The sequence below is a fragment of the Canis lupus genome, chromosome X, assembly GCF_011100685.1.
Source record: "Canis lupus familiaris isolate Mischka breed German Shepherd chromosome X, alternate assembly UU_Cfam_GSD_1.0, whole genome shotgun sequence".
In the NCBI taxonomy this organism is placed as follows: domain Eukaryota; kingdom Metazoa; phylum Chordata; class Mammalia; order Carnivora; family Canidae; genus Canis; species Canis lupus.
The window spans coordinates 80979620-80994702 of NC_049260.1; the positions used below are offsets into that span (position 1 = coordinate 80979620).

Consider the following 15083-nt stretch of genomic DNA (forward strand, 5'->3'; position numbering starts at 1 on the left):
TCAAAATTTAAAAAAAATGACAGTTTACTTCTTTTATGATGCCATTATAATGTTGGTCTAAATTAAAATCCCAAATTTCTGACCTTTTTAATGTTGAAAGACTTCCTTTTTCTCGTTCTTTCATCTCCCCCTCTCTTCCCAAGTAGATACACTTAAAAAAAAACCCATGTAAATTCCTGGATAGTTTATATGTGTGAACATACAGCATACCATGAACTTTTAAAGATATGTGGCTTGTCTTTTGCATTTCCCTATATATTTTCTTTAGTGTTGCTGGTGTTTTCTGTTGGCTCTCTTAAATTGAATGTCATTTAAACTAAATAAGGAAGACATTACACCTGCTGACATTTTGAGACATTTGTAACCTCAACTCTAAATCTGGTTGGTAGAAGTTAGGTAGGGAAAAATGTCCATTCCACTTTAAAGAGGGAGGATTATTGTGTTACTTATTCCCCCAAATTAACATGATGTAGAGCTATAATAATTACCTACTAATAAAACTTCCTTATACCTAAAGGACCAAAATAAAGGCTTAAAATTTTCCCATGGCTTTTATTTGTGATTAATTAAAGTTATTATACTTGGTATTGTGACTTCAGTAACATGTTGACGTTGACATAGTATTGTCATGTGCATGTTGTTTGCAGTGACATAGATTACAGGGATAGTATTGACTGTATTATTTGAAGACCATGGATTAAATTCTATATTTATGTCCTGGCACTCTGTATATTCTCTTTAAAAATATTGGTTGCTGTAGGCACCAGTTACTGGCGTCTTGTTTTCAGAATTTTGTATCTTTTCTCATGAGTTGTATTTATTTTTTCTCCTTTCATTAAATATTTTAGTCTCTCATTTGAGGTGAAAAATAGTATTTGTCTCCATATATAGAGATTGAAATAGAGAATAAATGTAATTAATATCTTTATTCCTTTATGATCATTTCTGAAAATGAGCAAATATAATTTTATTTCTTTTTGAACTAAGCTTGTAAATATCAAGAGCAGTTTTGTTGTGGACTTTCCCTTGAATCTTTTATTCTTTTTCATTTTCAATTAGGAGCCAACAGAGAAGAAATTACCAAACATTGGGATTGGTTGGAACAAAATATCATGAAGACCTTATCTGTGTTTGATTCAAATGAAGATATTACTCATTTTGTACAAGGAAAAATAAGAGTAAGTGATGGGGATGTATTTTGTAGCTGGGATATTAAAATCTTTGACCATCTTATTTTAGGATCACAAGCCATGTGGGAAGGTCATTGTTTTCCTGACACCTTTCAATATTGGCATAAGTACACATATAAATGTCAGAATCAGTGCTAAAGAAAACTATAAAGTCAATGATTAGTTTCTGGTCCCCTTATAAGTGCTCTTAGGGATATTTTCATTTTAGTATTTCTTAAGCTTAGAATTTGGATGAATCCTTTGCTCAACCAAAAAAATATTTAGCACCTGTATTTGTGTTAGCTCCTTGTGAGGCATTAGAAAAAGCCTAATTACAAAATTAAAGAAAATTTGCTCACCTCTGTCCTAAGAGAAGCACTAATGTACACGCATATATAGGTATATGTACCTGTGTAGATATATACGATTGTATTCAGTGAACTGTTTAAATATATAAAATGTATTTTTATTGGTAGGAAGTAATTAGTTTTTAAAAAATATTTTGTCTCCTTTAGGGTTTGATTGCTGAAGAGGGAAGACATTCTTTTGCAAAAGAAGATGATCCTGAGAAATTTCGGGAAGCACTTTTGAAATTTGGAAAATGTTTTGGTTTACCAGAGCAGGAGAAGTTAGTGACCTATTACTCATGCAGTTACTGGAAAGGACGGGTTCCTTGTCAGGGTTGGCTCTATCTTAGCACCAATTTTCTGAGCTTCTATTCTTTTTTGTTGGGATCAGAAAGTAAGTGGCTTTTGTTGCTTACCATGATTTTGAACATGCCGACTGACCTATCAACTCTGTGGTGTTGTTAGGTTGTATATAAAGCAATAGGATTGATATTAAGAGTAATTAAACTATACATTAAAAAGTTCACTTCATCTAGAAAAAGAATCCTTAACATAGGAGCCATTGAAAGTATATACAGAATGCCTTGCATATTGTGGAAAGTGAATGAATATTAAATGATGGTGACCTGGCATATAACTCCTTTTTTTGTGTTGTTCTAAACTATTGACTTTCTACAATTCATGTTTTAATCTTTGTTTTAGAGATACAATATAAACATAGTAGCCCTAATACCTAATGGCCCAAAGTTATAAAGAAGAATCAAACAGTAATGTTCATAACACGCATACAGCTTTTATATCATTGATTATGCAACTCTGTAAAGTAGCATATTTAAATATAAAATCTGAATATTTTTTAAAAATTCTTTAAAATTATATCTGTTCTTAGAATCACCTATTGTATGTTCATGGTCACGCTTCAAAACTTTAACTGATCTTGAAGTCTAAAATGTTTTAGTTCATACCATTTTGGAGTGGTTAGCTATTATTTCAAAAGACCTGATTGATAAATATTAATCAGTATTGAGAAATTTAATCATATCTGCTTGTAATTCTTATTTGCAGTAAAACTCATTATCTCCTGGGATGCAGTCTCAAAACTTGAAAAGACTTCAAATGTTTTACTAACAGAAAGTATTCATGTGTGTTCCCAAGGGGAGAATCACTACTTTTCAATGTTTTTGCATATTAATGAAACATATCTTCTTATGGAACAGCTGGCAAACTATGCCATAAAGAGACTTTTTGATAAGGAAACATTTGCTAATGACCCAATCCTTGATGATCCTCTACAAATCACCAAGAGGTATTCAGAGCTTAATACTTTTTTTTTTTTTTTTTTTTTTTTTTTTTTCAGAGCTTAATACTTTTTAAAGTATTGTTTTACCAAAGAATGATAACATTGATTATCATTAAAAATTAACTGTTCTATGTTGTATGATAATTTTTCTTTGGAATTAATCATTGATGTGTGGGGTATTTTTGTTTATTTGTATGCATTTCACAAAGGTATCCCTTCCATTAATTTTAATCCTAAGAAGTAATAGAAGTTAGGTTTGAAAATTATTTATTGAGATCTCAGTAGGATTTGCCCTGGAGTGCTTTTAGAAATTTAGAGATTTTTATATGCATGGTTAGTCTAAATTTCTCTGTGAGTAGTCTAGATAATTTCAGGTATGATAGCATAAAATTATTGTTTATTTTTAAACATTTATAGACAACATAATTTTTTAAAAGATTTTATTTATGTATTTAAGTGGGGATGTAGAGGGGCAGGGAGAGGGACAAGCAGGCTCCATACTGAGCATGGAGCCCGACTCAGGGCTTGAATTTACAACCCTGTGATTATGACCTGAGCTAAAATCAGGCGTCAGCCACTTAATTGACTGAGCCACCCAGGCACCATGAGAAGTATCTCTGATAGCTGTTTGCCACTATATTTGTTTTGCTGAAACTGACCAGAGCCCTTTCATACTGCTCAACACTCAGAACAATTGACTGAAATGAGCATGCCAAAAGAGAGGGAGAGAAGAGAGGATCTAGAAACAGCTAGTGCATGTGTCTTCTGGCAAGGAGCATGAGGGTATAGACTGTATGGGAAACTGAGATTGCAGTCCTATGGGTAGACCAGAACAAGTGACCTAGAGGGTTGTGTGATTACTACATAGCCCTAACTGGGTATGGTTGTTCTACTTGCCTATTTCTATTTCTAAAATTTATACATAAAGATTTCTTTTTGAGTGAGTTGGCCTGCTTTTCAGGAAAATAGATCAGCAAGGTGAATTTTTTAGAGGTCTAGGGGTGCATGATTTACAGATAGAACTCTATAAAGATTAGGTACTCATTTATTTACATTATATATAGTTGAGCATTTGTTTTGGTAAGTTTTTCCTTGGTTGGCCACCATAAACATAAATGTTTTAGCCATTTTATTTCTCTTAGAATATCCTCTGAAAGGCCATCTATCAGTGAGTTATTCATTACCAAGTCTGTATTTAAATGATACAGGAAATCCATTTTTGTCTCTGTGCATTTTTAAGAGAGCCTATTGAATCATATATATATGATTTTATTTTATTTATTTATTCATGAGAGACACAGAGAGAGAGAGAGAGAGGCAGAGACATAGGCAGAGGGAGAAGGAGAAGCAGGCTCCATGCAGGAAGCCCGATGTGGGACTCCATCCCAGGACTCTGGAATCACACCCTGAGCCAAAGGCAGATGCTTAACTGCTGAGCCACCAGGCATCCCGAAAACCATATACATCTAAATCTTTTTTTTTCTAGTAAGTTGAAAAGAACAATAGCTTATTTAGACTCAGTCTCCAAATGACTTTTTTCTAAAACTGAATCTTTTTTGCTTCAGCTTATTGTTTTTACCAATATGTATCACTTCTATAATTTAAAGAGTAGAGAAGCACATTAACAATAGTTCAGTTCAGTGTATATCCTTCCAGGCTTTTTAATGCATTAATTAAAAAGTATTTGCAAAAGACATGATTGGGACTAAACATCACATATTATTCCGCAGTCTGCTTTTTTCTGCCTTAAAATAATATACCATGGACATCTTTTCATTTATATAAATAAAACTCATCTTTTTTAAAAATCTGCATTTTATTTTTTTAAAGATTTTATTTATTCATAAAAGAGACACAGAGAGAGAGAGAGAGAGAGAGGCAGAGACAGGCAGAGACAGGCAGAGGGAGAAGCAGGCTCCACGCAGGGAGCCCAACGTGGGACTCAATCCTGGGCCTCCAGGATCACGCCCTGGGCCAAAGGCAGGCTCTAAACCGTTGAGCCACCCAGGGATCCCTAAAACTCATCTTTTAAAATAATAAAATAACCCAGCAAATTATAATTTAAGTGAGGTAAAATTAATGTGGTTTTCTGTTCAGAATTAGTTTGAGAGACATGATGAAATGCCATATATTCAAACAGTATATACTGGAAGGATGAATTTGGTTTTAACTTTGTTGGCTTTGTGTTAGAACTTGCATAATTTACTTACTACCCCAGATGGCATTGCTGCTTAACACAAGTGTTTACTGCCTCTAGAAAAATTGTACTATTTTAAGCAGTTGTTTTTTATTCGTATGTTAACAAGTCATCTTTATTTGTTGACATCTATCCTGTGCCCAGTACTGTGCAAGCAGTGTTGGGTTTTTTTTTGCCTCTAGTATGGATTTTTTTTAAACATACATTTATTTTTTATTTTTGTAAAAGATTTTATTTATTTATTCATGAGAGACACACAGAGAGGCAGAGACATAGGCAGAGGGAGAAGCAGGCTCCCTGCAGGGAGCCTCAAGCGAGACTCGATCCCAGGACCCCAGGATCATGCCCTGAGCCAGAAGCAGATGTTTAACCACTGAGCCACCCAGGCGTCCCTAAACATACATTTAAATATTTGTCTTACTTAATTTTAATATTGTCTTATATGTACTGTTCTTGTCTAAATTTTGATCCTGTAAATTTTAATTTTTTCTGTTCATTTTTTCTGTTGCATTTTTATTTTGTTTGAACTGGGTGACTCTTGATTTTCAGATAACCACAGATAAAAATTGTTTACCAGCACTGGTTTAGCCATATTTGCATATTATGAACATATAATAATATAATAATAATCTTCTGGTAAATCACTCCTTAACAGATGGTTTAAAGTCCTACATTATCTCTAACTTGTGCACTGTAATCTAGTAATAAAACAAAATTGGAAAAAGGAACAAGGAAAACGAATTTGTTATGAATCAGTGTGTATCTTCCATTGCATAGTTTAAGAACATAGCATGTAGTATTTAATCTTTCTGATTTACAGTACATTTAGATTAATCAATACAGGCATGTGTGCACTTTAGAAGTCATTATTTGAGCCCCCTTTGTTCTTTTCTTCAGAGGTCTGGAAAATCGAGCCCACAGTGAGCAGTTCAGTGCTTTTTTTAGGCTCCCCAAAGAAGAAACCTTGAAAGAAGTACATGAATGTTTCTTATGGGTACCATTCAGCCACTTTAATACTCATGGAAAAATGTGCGTCTCAGAAAACTATGTCTGCTTTGCTAGCCACGATGGCAATCTATGTAGTGTAATCATTCCATTACGAGAGGTAATATACATTTGGTTACATATCAGTTTTAGTTTGAAAATGCTATCACTCACAGAATAAAATATCATTTAATTCTGTAAATTATCAAAAATTTTATTTGTACCACCCTTTTTGTAATTTTTAAAGAATCATTTTTTTTTGACAGAACACACACAAGTGGGTGGGGGAGAGGGAAGAAGGAGGAGGAGAGAGAATCCCAGGCAGGCTCCACACTCAGCATGCAACCCAATGCAGGGCTTGATTTCACAACCCCAAGATCATGACCTGAGCCAAAATCATGAGTTGAACACTTAAACCGACTGAGCCCCCCAGGTGCCCCAATAATCATGTTTTAAGTTCAGTATTATTCTTCAGGATAAAAGTACTAGGATAAGAGCCTTATAGTTCTTATTAAAAGTGAAAATAGAAAAAACTTAAAAATTTACAAACCAGATAAGGGTTCAGGATGACTCAAGATGGAGCATGATTGCTCATTTATGAATACCAAAACTTAGACTTTTATATTTGAAACGCATAGTCAAATAATAGAATTGATAGCTTTTATGTAAGTTAGAAACAAATTGTCAGCATTGTAGCACTGAATTTTTACATTTGTATTGTTATTTTTTAAGGCTACGTGTTGATAAAACCTTTTTTTTTTTTTTTGAGGAGTGAAATAACTTGCACTGAGTTTGTGTCAGTGGTGCAACTAGCATCCAAAATCTGTTCCTTAATAAGTCATACCATGAACCAAAGCTTTAGCCACAAAAGATTAAGCTAAACATATTTTGCCTGAAAATGTCAGTAACAAGGGAGAATGTGATTCATTTATAGTATGTTTTTACCCCCCAGGTTGTAGCTATAGATAAGACAAATGATTCCAGCAAATCTGTCATCATTAGCATCAAAGGAAAAACAGCTTTTCGCTTCAGTGAGGTTAAAGACTTTGAGCAACTGGTGGCAAAACTCAGACTCAAGTGCGGAGCAGCTTCAACTCAGTGTCATGATATTAGCACAGAGGTAATTATATAACAATCAAATCATTCTTTTAAAAAAGTTTGTGTTTCACTGTGGTCCATTCTTTCAAAAGCTCATAGTACTTTTTCTATTCATGCTTAGATTTATTTTTTTTAAAAGACCAGAACCAAAGAAATTATATTCTCTAAGTCACATTATAAAGCAGAAGTTAGAGTTAAGAACTTTATCCTTTTTTAGGAACTCATATTTACTGATTTTACTTTTTTCCAATTTAAATTCAATTGTCACATTTAAAAACTATTACCATTTGATCTTTCTTGACTGTATCTGCAGTATCTCAGATAATACACATCTTGTGCTTTCATGTAACATAGCTTTTAATAACTCAAACTATATTTAATATTTAATAAGGCCTTAAAAAAGGACTCTCCTCTGACTTCTATAGAGAGACAGCAATTTTAAACCAGTTTGGGTATCTTTTATTTAATATCAAGGAGCTCAGCCTTACTTAAATATTATAGCCCAAAGGAAAATAGTGGCAAAGCTATTTACTAGTAAAATATTAGAAAAGGCAAATATTTTTGGCAAAGGGTGGTTAAGAGCCTGATTTTGATGTTTTGTATATCCTTTATCGAAATGTAGGTAGTTTCAATTCAAACTAATTTTCACTTTCAATGCCTGGGAAACTCACATTTTTAATAGATTGATAAAATTTATCATATTATAATTATTGTATTTTAATTAAAAATTCAAAGAAAAAAATCAACATTGGTTTTACAGGCTATATTATTTTATTTGAATAGGATTATAGCAGCTTTTACCTCTGCAGAGTAGACTAAAAATTTTATGCTAAGTCAATTATAATGCAGTATTGATAAGACTAGCTTTTTCTTTGATAAAAGAAAAACACAATGAAAACATGTAATTACAGTGTATATATATCTCAGTTCCAGACCCAGCATCTTCATGTTAACCATCAAGAATTTTCATGCCCCAACTTTATAATCTTTCATTCTCTTCAGGTGTGCACCCAGGATATTCCTTAGCTTGATGTTGAGGATGCAGGTAAAACCTGATCAGTCCTGGTAGTTTCTCTCCCAGTGCTTCTATATTTTTGCTTATATCACTTTTTTTCCTGGCTTATTCCATTTCAGATTCATTCTCTGTGTTAGATTTAATCTTTGCTTATCTTTCTTTCTCCTTCAATTTATCTGTATCTCTTAAACCTGAAGAACCGGAATTTTTCCCCAAAATCTCTCCGGTGCCTCTAGTAGTTGGGTATGATCAGTTGTAAAGAAAGGATTTTGTTTCAAAATGAGTTTATCATCATTTCAAATGTAATTCAGAGTTCTAAGGTTTTCTAGTTTCTCTAATCCACTTTTAGAGGTTTTAGTAAGAGTATATACAGAATACAAGTCAGTATACTGGTTTGCTAGGAAATGCTTTTTTTTTAAATGTACTCATTTATCCCCATTCCCTATTTGCCCCATCTACCACCCACCTCCCCTCTAATAACCATCATTTTGTTCTCTATTGCTAAGAGTCTATTTCTTTGGTTGTCTCTTTCTTCTTTTTTTCCTTTGCTCATTTGTTTTGTATCTTAAATTCCACATTATGAATGAGATCATATGGTATTTGTCTTTATCTGGTTGACTTACTTCACTTAACATTATACTCTCTAGCTCTATCCATGTTGTTGCAAATATCAAGGTTTCATTCCTTTTTATGGCTATATAAAATATTCCATTGCATGTGTGTGTATATGTGTGTATGCCACAATAATATTCCCTTGTGTGTGTGCATGCGCACACACACACACACACTATTGTATTGTATTGGTTATTGTAAATAATGCTGCAATAAACATAGGGGTGCATATATCCATTTGAATTAGTGTTTTTGTGTTTTTTATGTAAATACCATATAGTGTGATTACTGGATGGTAGGGTAGTTCTATTTTTAACTTTCTGAGGAACTTCTGTACTGTTTTCCAGAATGGCTGCACCAGTTTGCATTCCCACTAACAATGCAAGAGGGTTCCTTTTCCTGCACATCCTCTCCAACACTTGTGTTGTTGATGTTAGCCATTCTGACATGTGTGTGGTGATATCCTATTGTAGTTTTGATTTGCATTTCCCTGATGATGAGTGATTTTGAGCATCTTTTCATGTGTCTGTTGGCTATTTGGGTATCTTCTTTGGAGAAATGTCTGTTCATGTCTTCTAGAGGCCATTTTTAAGTTGGATTATTTGTTTTGTAGGTATTGGGGTTTCAGTTCTTTACATATTTTGGATATGGTTATAACCCTTTGTCAGATATGTCATTTGCAGATATCTTCTGCCATTCGATAGGTTACCTTTTAGTTTTGTTTCCTTTCGCTGTGCAGAAACTTTTTCTTTTGATACAGTCCCAATAGTTTATTTTTGCTTTTGTTTCCCTTGCCTCAGGAGACATATCTACAAAAACGTTGCTACAGCTGATGTGAGAGATACTACTGCCTGTGCTCTGTTCAATTTTTTTATGGTTTCAGATCTCACATTTAGATCTGATCTTTAGTCAATTTTAAGTTTATTTTTGTGTATGGTATAAAAAAGTGGTCCAGTTTCATTCTTTTACATGTGGCCACCCAGTTTTCCCAACACCATTTGTTGAAGAGACTTTTTCTCATTGGATATTCATTCCTCCTTTGTTGAAGATTAACTGACTATGTAATTGTGGGTTTATTTCTGGGTTTTCTGTCCTATTCCATCAATCTGTGTGTCTATACTAGTATTATGCTGTTTTAATTACTACTGCTTTTTAATGTAACTTGAAATCTAGAATTATGATACCTCCAGTTTTGTTTTTCCTTTTCAAGATTGCTTTGGCTATTTGAAGTCTTTTGTGATTCCACACAGATTTTAGGATTGTTTGCTCTAGTTCTGTGAAAAATGCTGTTGGAATTTTTATAGGAATTGCATTAAATGAGTAATTGCTTTGAGTAATAAAGACATTTTAACAATATTTGTTCTTCCAACCCATGAGCATGGAATGTCTCCATTCCTTTGTGTCATCTTGAATTTTTTTCATCAGTGTTTTATAGTTTTCAGAGTACAGGTCTTTCATCTCTTTGGTTAAGTTTATTCCTAGATACTTTATTGGTTTTGTTGCTATTATAAATGGGATTTTTAAAAGATTTTATTTATTTATTCATGAGAAACACACAGAGAGAGGCAGAGACATAGGCAGAGGGAGAAGCAGGCTCCATGCAGGGAGCCCAATGTGGGACTCAATCATGGGACTCCAGGATCACACCCTGAGCCGAAGGTAGACACTCAACCACTGAGCCACCCAGGTGTCCTGGGATTTGTTTTTCTTAATTTCACTTTCTGCTGCTTCATTGTTAGCACATAGAAATGAAGCAGATTTCTGTACATTGATTTTGTGTTCTTCAACTTTACGGAATTCATTTATCAGTTCTAGTAGTTTTTTTGGTAGTCTTCAGGTTTTTCTGTATAAAAAATCATTTTACCAGCAAACAGAATTTTACTTCTTCCTTTCCTATTTGGATGCATTTTATTTCTTTTTCTGGACTGATGGCTCTAGCTAGGACTTACAGTATTTTGTTGAATGGGAGTGGTGAGAGTTAGCAGCCTTATCTTTTTCCTGATCTCATAGAAAAAGCTTTCAGCTTTTTACCATGGAGTATGATGTTAGCTGTGGACTTGTCATATATGGCCTTTCTTAAATTGAGATATGTTTCTTCTATACCCACTTTGTTGAGAGTTTTTATCATGAAAGGACATTGAATTTCGTCAAATGGTTTTTCTGCATCTATGGGTATGATCAGATTTTTATCCTTTATTCATGTGGTTTATCACATTTATTGATTTATGTATGTTGAACCATCTTTGCCTCTCAGGGATAAGTCCCACTTGATCATGGTGTATGAGCCTTGTAATGTGCTTTTGAATTTGATTTGCTAGTATGTTGTTGAGAGTTTTTGCATCTGTATTCATTGGGATTGGGACTTGTAATGTCTTGTAATGTTCTTATTTGACTTTAGTATCAGGGGCATACTGGCCTCGTAAAATTAGTTTGGGAGTGTTCCCATCCCCTTTAATTTTTTGGAAGAATGTGAAAGGGATGGGCATTAATTCTTCTTTAAATGTTTGGTAGAATTCACCCATGAAACCATCTGGCCCAGGGTTTTTCTCTGGTGGGAGGTTTTGGATTACATTTTAAATGTCCTTACATGTTATTAGTAAGTTCAAATTTTCTATTTCTTTAGGTTTTATTGACCGTTCATTTTTTATTGCTGAAAAATATTTTATTATCTGGATATACCATAGTGTTTATCCATTCACCTCATGATACCTTGTTTGCTTTCAGTTTTTAGCAACTCTGAATAAAACTGCTATAAACATTCACATGCAAATTTTTGTGTAGACATACATTTTCAACTATTTGGGTATATAATTAGCACAATTCCTTAATCCTATAGTAAGGCTATGTTTTGCTTTGTAAGAAACTGCCAAACTGTCTTCTAAAGTGGCTGTGCTATTTTGCATTTCTGCCAGCAATAAATCAGAGTTCTTGTTCTATATCCTCAGCAGCAAGTACTTGTTATTATCAGTGTTTTGGATTTTAGCCATTTTAATAGCCAGTAGTATCTCAGTGTTTTTTTTTTAATTTACAATTCCTTAACGATATAATACTGAGCATTTTTTTATGATTATTTGTTGTCTTTATATCTTTGATGAGGTCTCTTCAGATCTTTTGCCCACTTTCTAACTGGGTCCTTTATTTTTTTAAATTTAATTTCCTTTCATTTTTTTAATATATTTACAATAGCTACTTTACATTCTTAGTTTACAAAATCCAGGAACTGGACCCTCTCAAAGCCATTTTCTATTGGTTGCCTTTTCTTTTTAAATAGTTCTTGTTTTTATTTTTAAACTGGCTTTCTTGGATTACCCCCATGAGTCAGTATAAATTGGTGGTCAGCCAGTGATGGATCAGAAGAGTTCCTTAAATACCTTGAACTATTAAGTTTTCTACTTTTTACCAGGAAATCTTTAGTGAAGGTATACTTCAAACTTCAGGTAGCTTATAAATCAGCCTTAGGGGTTCATTGCTTACCTCCAAAGTCAGCCAGAGTTGAGTGACTGGGTCCTTCCACTGTCCCATTTCTTTCCCAGGGAGTTTCATACCCCTGTACATGCATATATACTTCTAGATCCCCAAGAATCTCTCAGAATCTTTCAAAGTTCCCCGTGTTTATCTTGTTATCCAGATCTTCCTTTTAGGTTTTTAGCCTGGCTCTTGTTTGCCCCAAACTGAAATTATAGCCTTAGGCAGCTGTGATGTTATCAGCAGATTACTATGACTTTCTGTAATGCCCTGGGGATGGGGCTTTTTTTCAGAGACCTGAGCTCTGAATCAAATCAAATGATAACAACACTCTGAGAATGGAGATTTTCTAGGGAGCTATTGTTTGGTCAAAGTATTGACTGTGTTCTGTGGATGGGGATTTTCATAAAGTGCCAAAAGATCCATCCATCGGCTGTCTTAATGCAGGCTTTCATGGCTACCATATCTCTGAGCTTGGGAGGAGGGATGATGGGAATAGCCTCAAGTCAAAACTTAACAGAATCTGGTGTTCCTACTGAGGTTCATTAGTTTCAGTTGTATCCTTGCTTTTCAGTTCATTCTGTGCCTTTGGTAAATTTCCAGTGTTCTGAACTGGTACTTTTTAAAATCTTTTGCCAGTATTTTGTTGCTTTTATAGGGCAGTGGGTTCACAGAAGTTCTGAGTTTGCTGTTCCAGACATTGATTTGTCTATATCTCTAAATTTGATAGAAACACAATGTCTTTCTGAGATGTTGCTTTTATATTTATTAAGTAGATAGATGGTGGTTTATAAATGACAGATAAAACATTAGCATTTCTATTTCTTACAGAAATTTTTAAGCATACATTTGGGACAATTACATTTTTTCTTTTTCAGGTTCCCATTAGTTCTGATTCTACAGACCCATCTGATAATACTGAGGTACGATCTTTGACATGCCAGAGAGAGTGCAGTGAAACTGTGAACACTGAAGCCTTAATGACAGTATTTCACCCTCAGAGTTTGGAGACTCTTAATTCCAAAATGGTAGGAAAACAAAATATTTAAATCTGTCGATTGAAACAGTTGATCAAAAGTAAAAATCTTAGAGCAGACTAGAAGGTATCACAACTGAAAACTCTTCTTTTGGTGCTCTAAATCAGGTTTTCCAGCAGGTACTACTGTGTGACTTGTTTCATTCCATTACACAAAAGGTCTGTTATCGAAAAAACAAATAAAAAAATAAAAGGGCTGTTATCAAGAATTAAGATAAACAATGAAAATTGAACATTGGGTTTTATTTGCATTGATTGCCAATAATCCTAAAATCTGGGTGTTTGGGGGAGAGTGATGGGTCAAAGCTTTACCTCTTAAGTGTAAGTCTCTTCCCATTTTTATATGATTTTAGGTAAGAGTTAAAATAGTAAATTAAAGCTGTTATGCTCACATGGATTTGAAAGATTTGTGATGAGTGGTCTAGTGTTTGGCCCTTCTGTGAGTACTGATTTTGGCTTTCTGTGTTCTTGATTTCCGCAGGTATTGTCTCACAGGGAAGAGAGTTTTCAAGTTATTTGAAAGAAGTTAATTTCTCACCATGTTTACTTGCTATGATTTTTTGTTACAGTTGAAAGAAAAGATGAAGGAACAGTCATGGAACATCCTATTTGCAGAATGTGGGCGCGGTGTTAGCATGTTTCGGACCAAAAAGACTCGAGATCTGGTTATAAGAGGGATTCCAGAGGCCTTAAGGGGAGAGCTCTGGATGCTTTTTTCAGGTATTACATTTATTCATTTTATTAACAGACATTAGCTATGCCCCTTCCAGAAGCTAATGCACTAAGTAAAAATAATTACTTAGTGCATATGGCTAGATGACTAGAACAAAGTCTTATTTGTCACGAGTTCATATTAGTCAAAGAGAATAAGGTAGTTACATGTATTTACCTGTATATCCACACATCTATTGTCTGAGCAAAATAGTTTATTAGGCAAGATATGGCTAATTGAAGGTCTCTATCTCTAATGTCAAAGAAAAGTTAAGGGGAAGAAACAGTTCATGAAAATTCTATTAGATAAAATTGGTATGCTGATGTTGTAGATTCTAGTGAAGGCTTTCCTTTTGTTTGTACTAGGATAGCACTTGAGTATAAAGCTAAATTTAATCCAATTCTTTATGTGTATATGTAAGTGGTAGGTTTATTACATTCCTCTTCTTTTGTATCTTAATGCAATCATCTGCACAGGTGCTGTTAATGACATGGCTGCTAATCCTGGCTATTATGCTGAATTGGTTGAGCAGTCCTTAGGGACCTGCAACTTGGCTACTGAGGAAATTGAACGTGATTTGTGTCGCTCCCTGCCTGAACACCCAGCCTTTCAGAATGACACTGGCATATCTTCTCTGAGGCGGGTGCTCACTGCTTATGCATATAAGAATCCCAAAATTGGATACTGCCAGGTATGATTTCATTATAAGCCTATCTGTGTGCCTATTCCAAATGGTAGCACCATATTAAATAAAGCTCCATTAATTTTAAAATTGTGATAAATAGGACAGAGATTGGGCTGAGATTGATAGGGGGTATTTTTAATCTAGGTAGGATGGTAGTAGGAATACTTAAGAGAATTGGTATTTCATTACTTCATTTTTCTTTTAACAAATATTTGTTGAATTCATGCTCTGTAAAAGATACTGTGCTAGGTGCTTAAGACTGTAGAAAGATGAGTCATATAAGGATCCTACCCTTGAAGGTAAACAGATGAGTAAGTATGAAAACATATATTCATTGTCAAATAAAAAACAAGTGGGACAAATCATTAGAGAAATGTAAAGTTCTATTAGGATTTATAATAGGGATAAGTTATTTTCATCTGGAGGAATCAGAGAAGGCCTCGTGGAAGAGTTTAGCATTTGT

At 34.0% G+C, this 15083-nt stretch overlaps 1 protein-coding gene across 2 annotated transcripts in view; it reads left to right on the forward strand.

Annotated features, from left to right (window-relative positions):
- The window catches only part of TBC1D8B (TBC1 domain family member 8B), a 68688-nt gene that overhangs the window by 21666 nt on the left and 31939 nt on the right, over nucleotides 1-15083 (forward strand). The window contains exons 3-10 of one of the 2 annotated variants that reach the window (XM_038587995.1): nucleotides 1060-1178; nucleotides 1685-1910; nucleotides 2582-2822; nucleotides 5911-6118; nucleotides 6950-7117; nucleotides 13066-13110; nucleotides 13793-13943; nucleotides 14412-14626. In XM_038587995.1, the coding sequence (XP_038443923.1) occupies nucleotides 1060-1178; nucleotides 1685-1910; nucleotides 2582-2822; nucleotides 5911-6118; nucleotides 6950-7117; nucleotides 13066-13110; nucleotides 13793-13943; nucleotides 14412-14626 (1373 nt within the window). Of the gene's footprint in view, nucleotides 1-1059; nucleotides 1179-1684; nucleotides 1911-2581; nucleotides 2823-5910; nucleotides 6119-6949; nucleotides 7118-13065; nucleotides 13216-13792; nucleotides 13944-14411; nucleotides 14627-15083 lie in introns of both variants that reach the window. The other variant, XM_038587994.1, reaches the window with a different exon arrangement.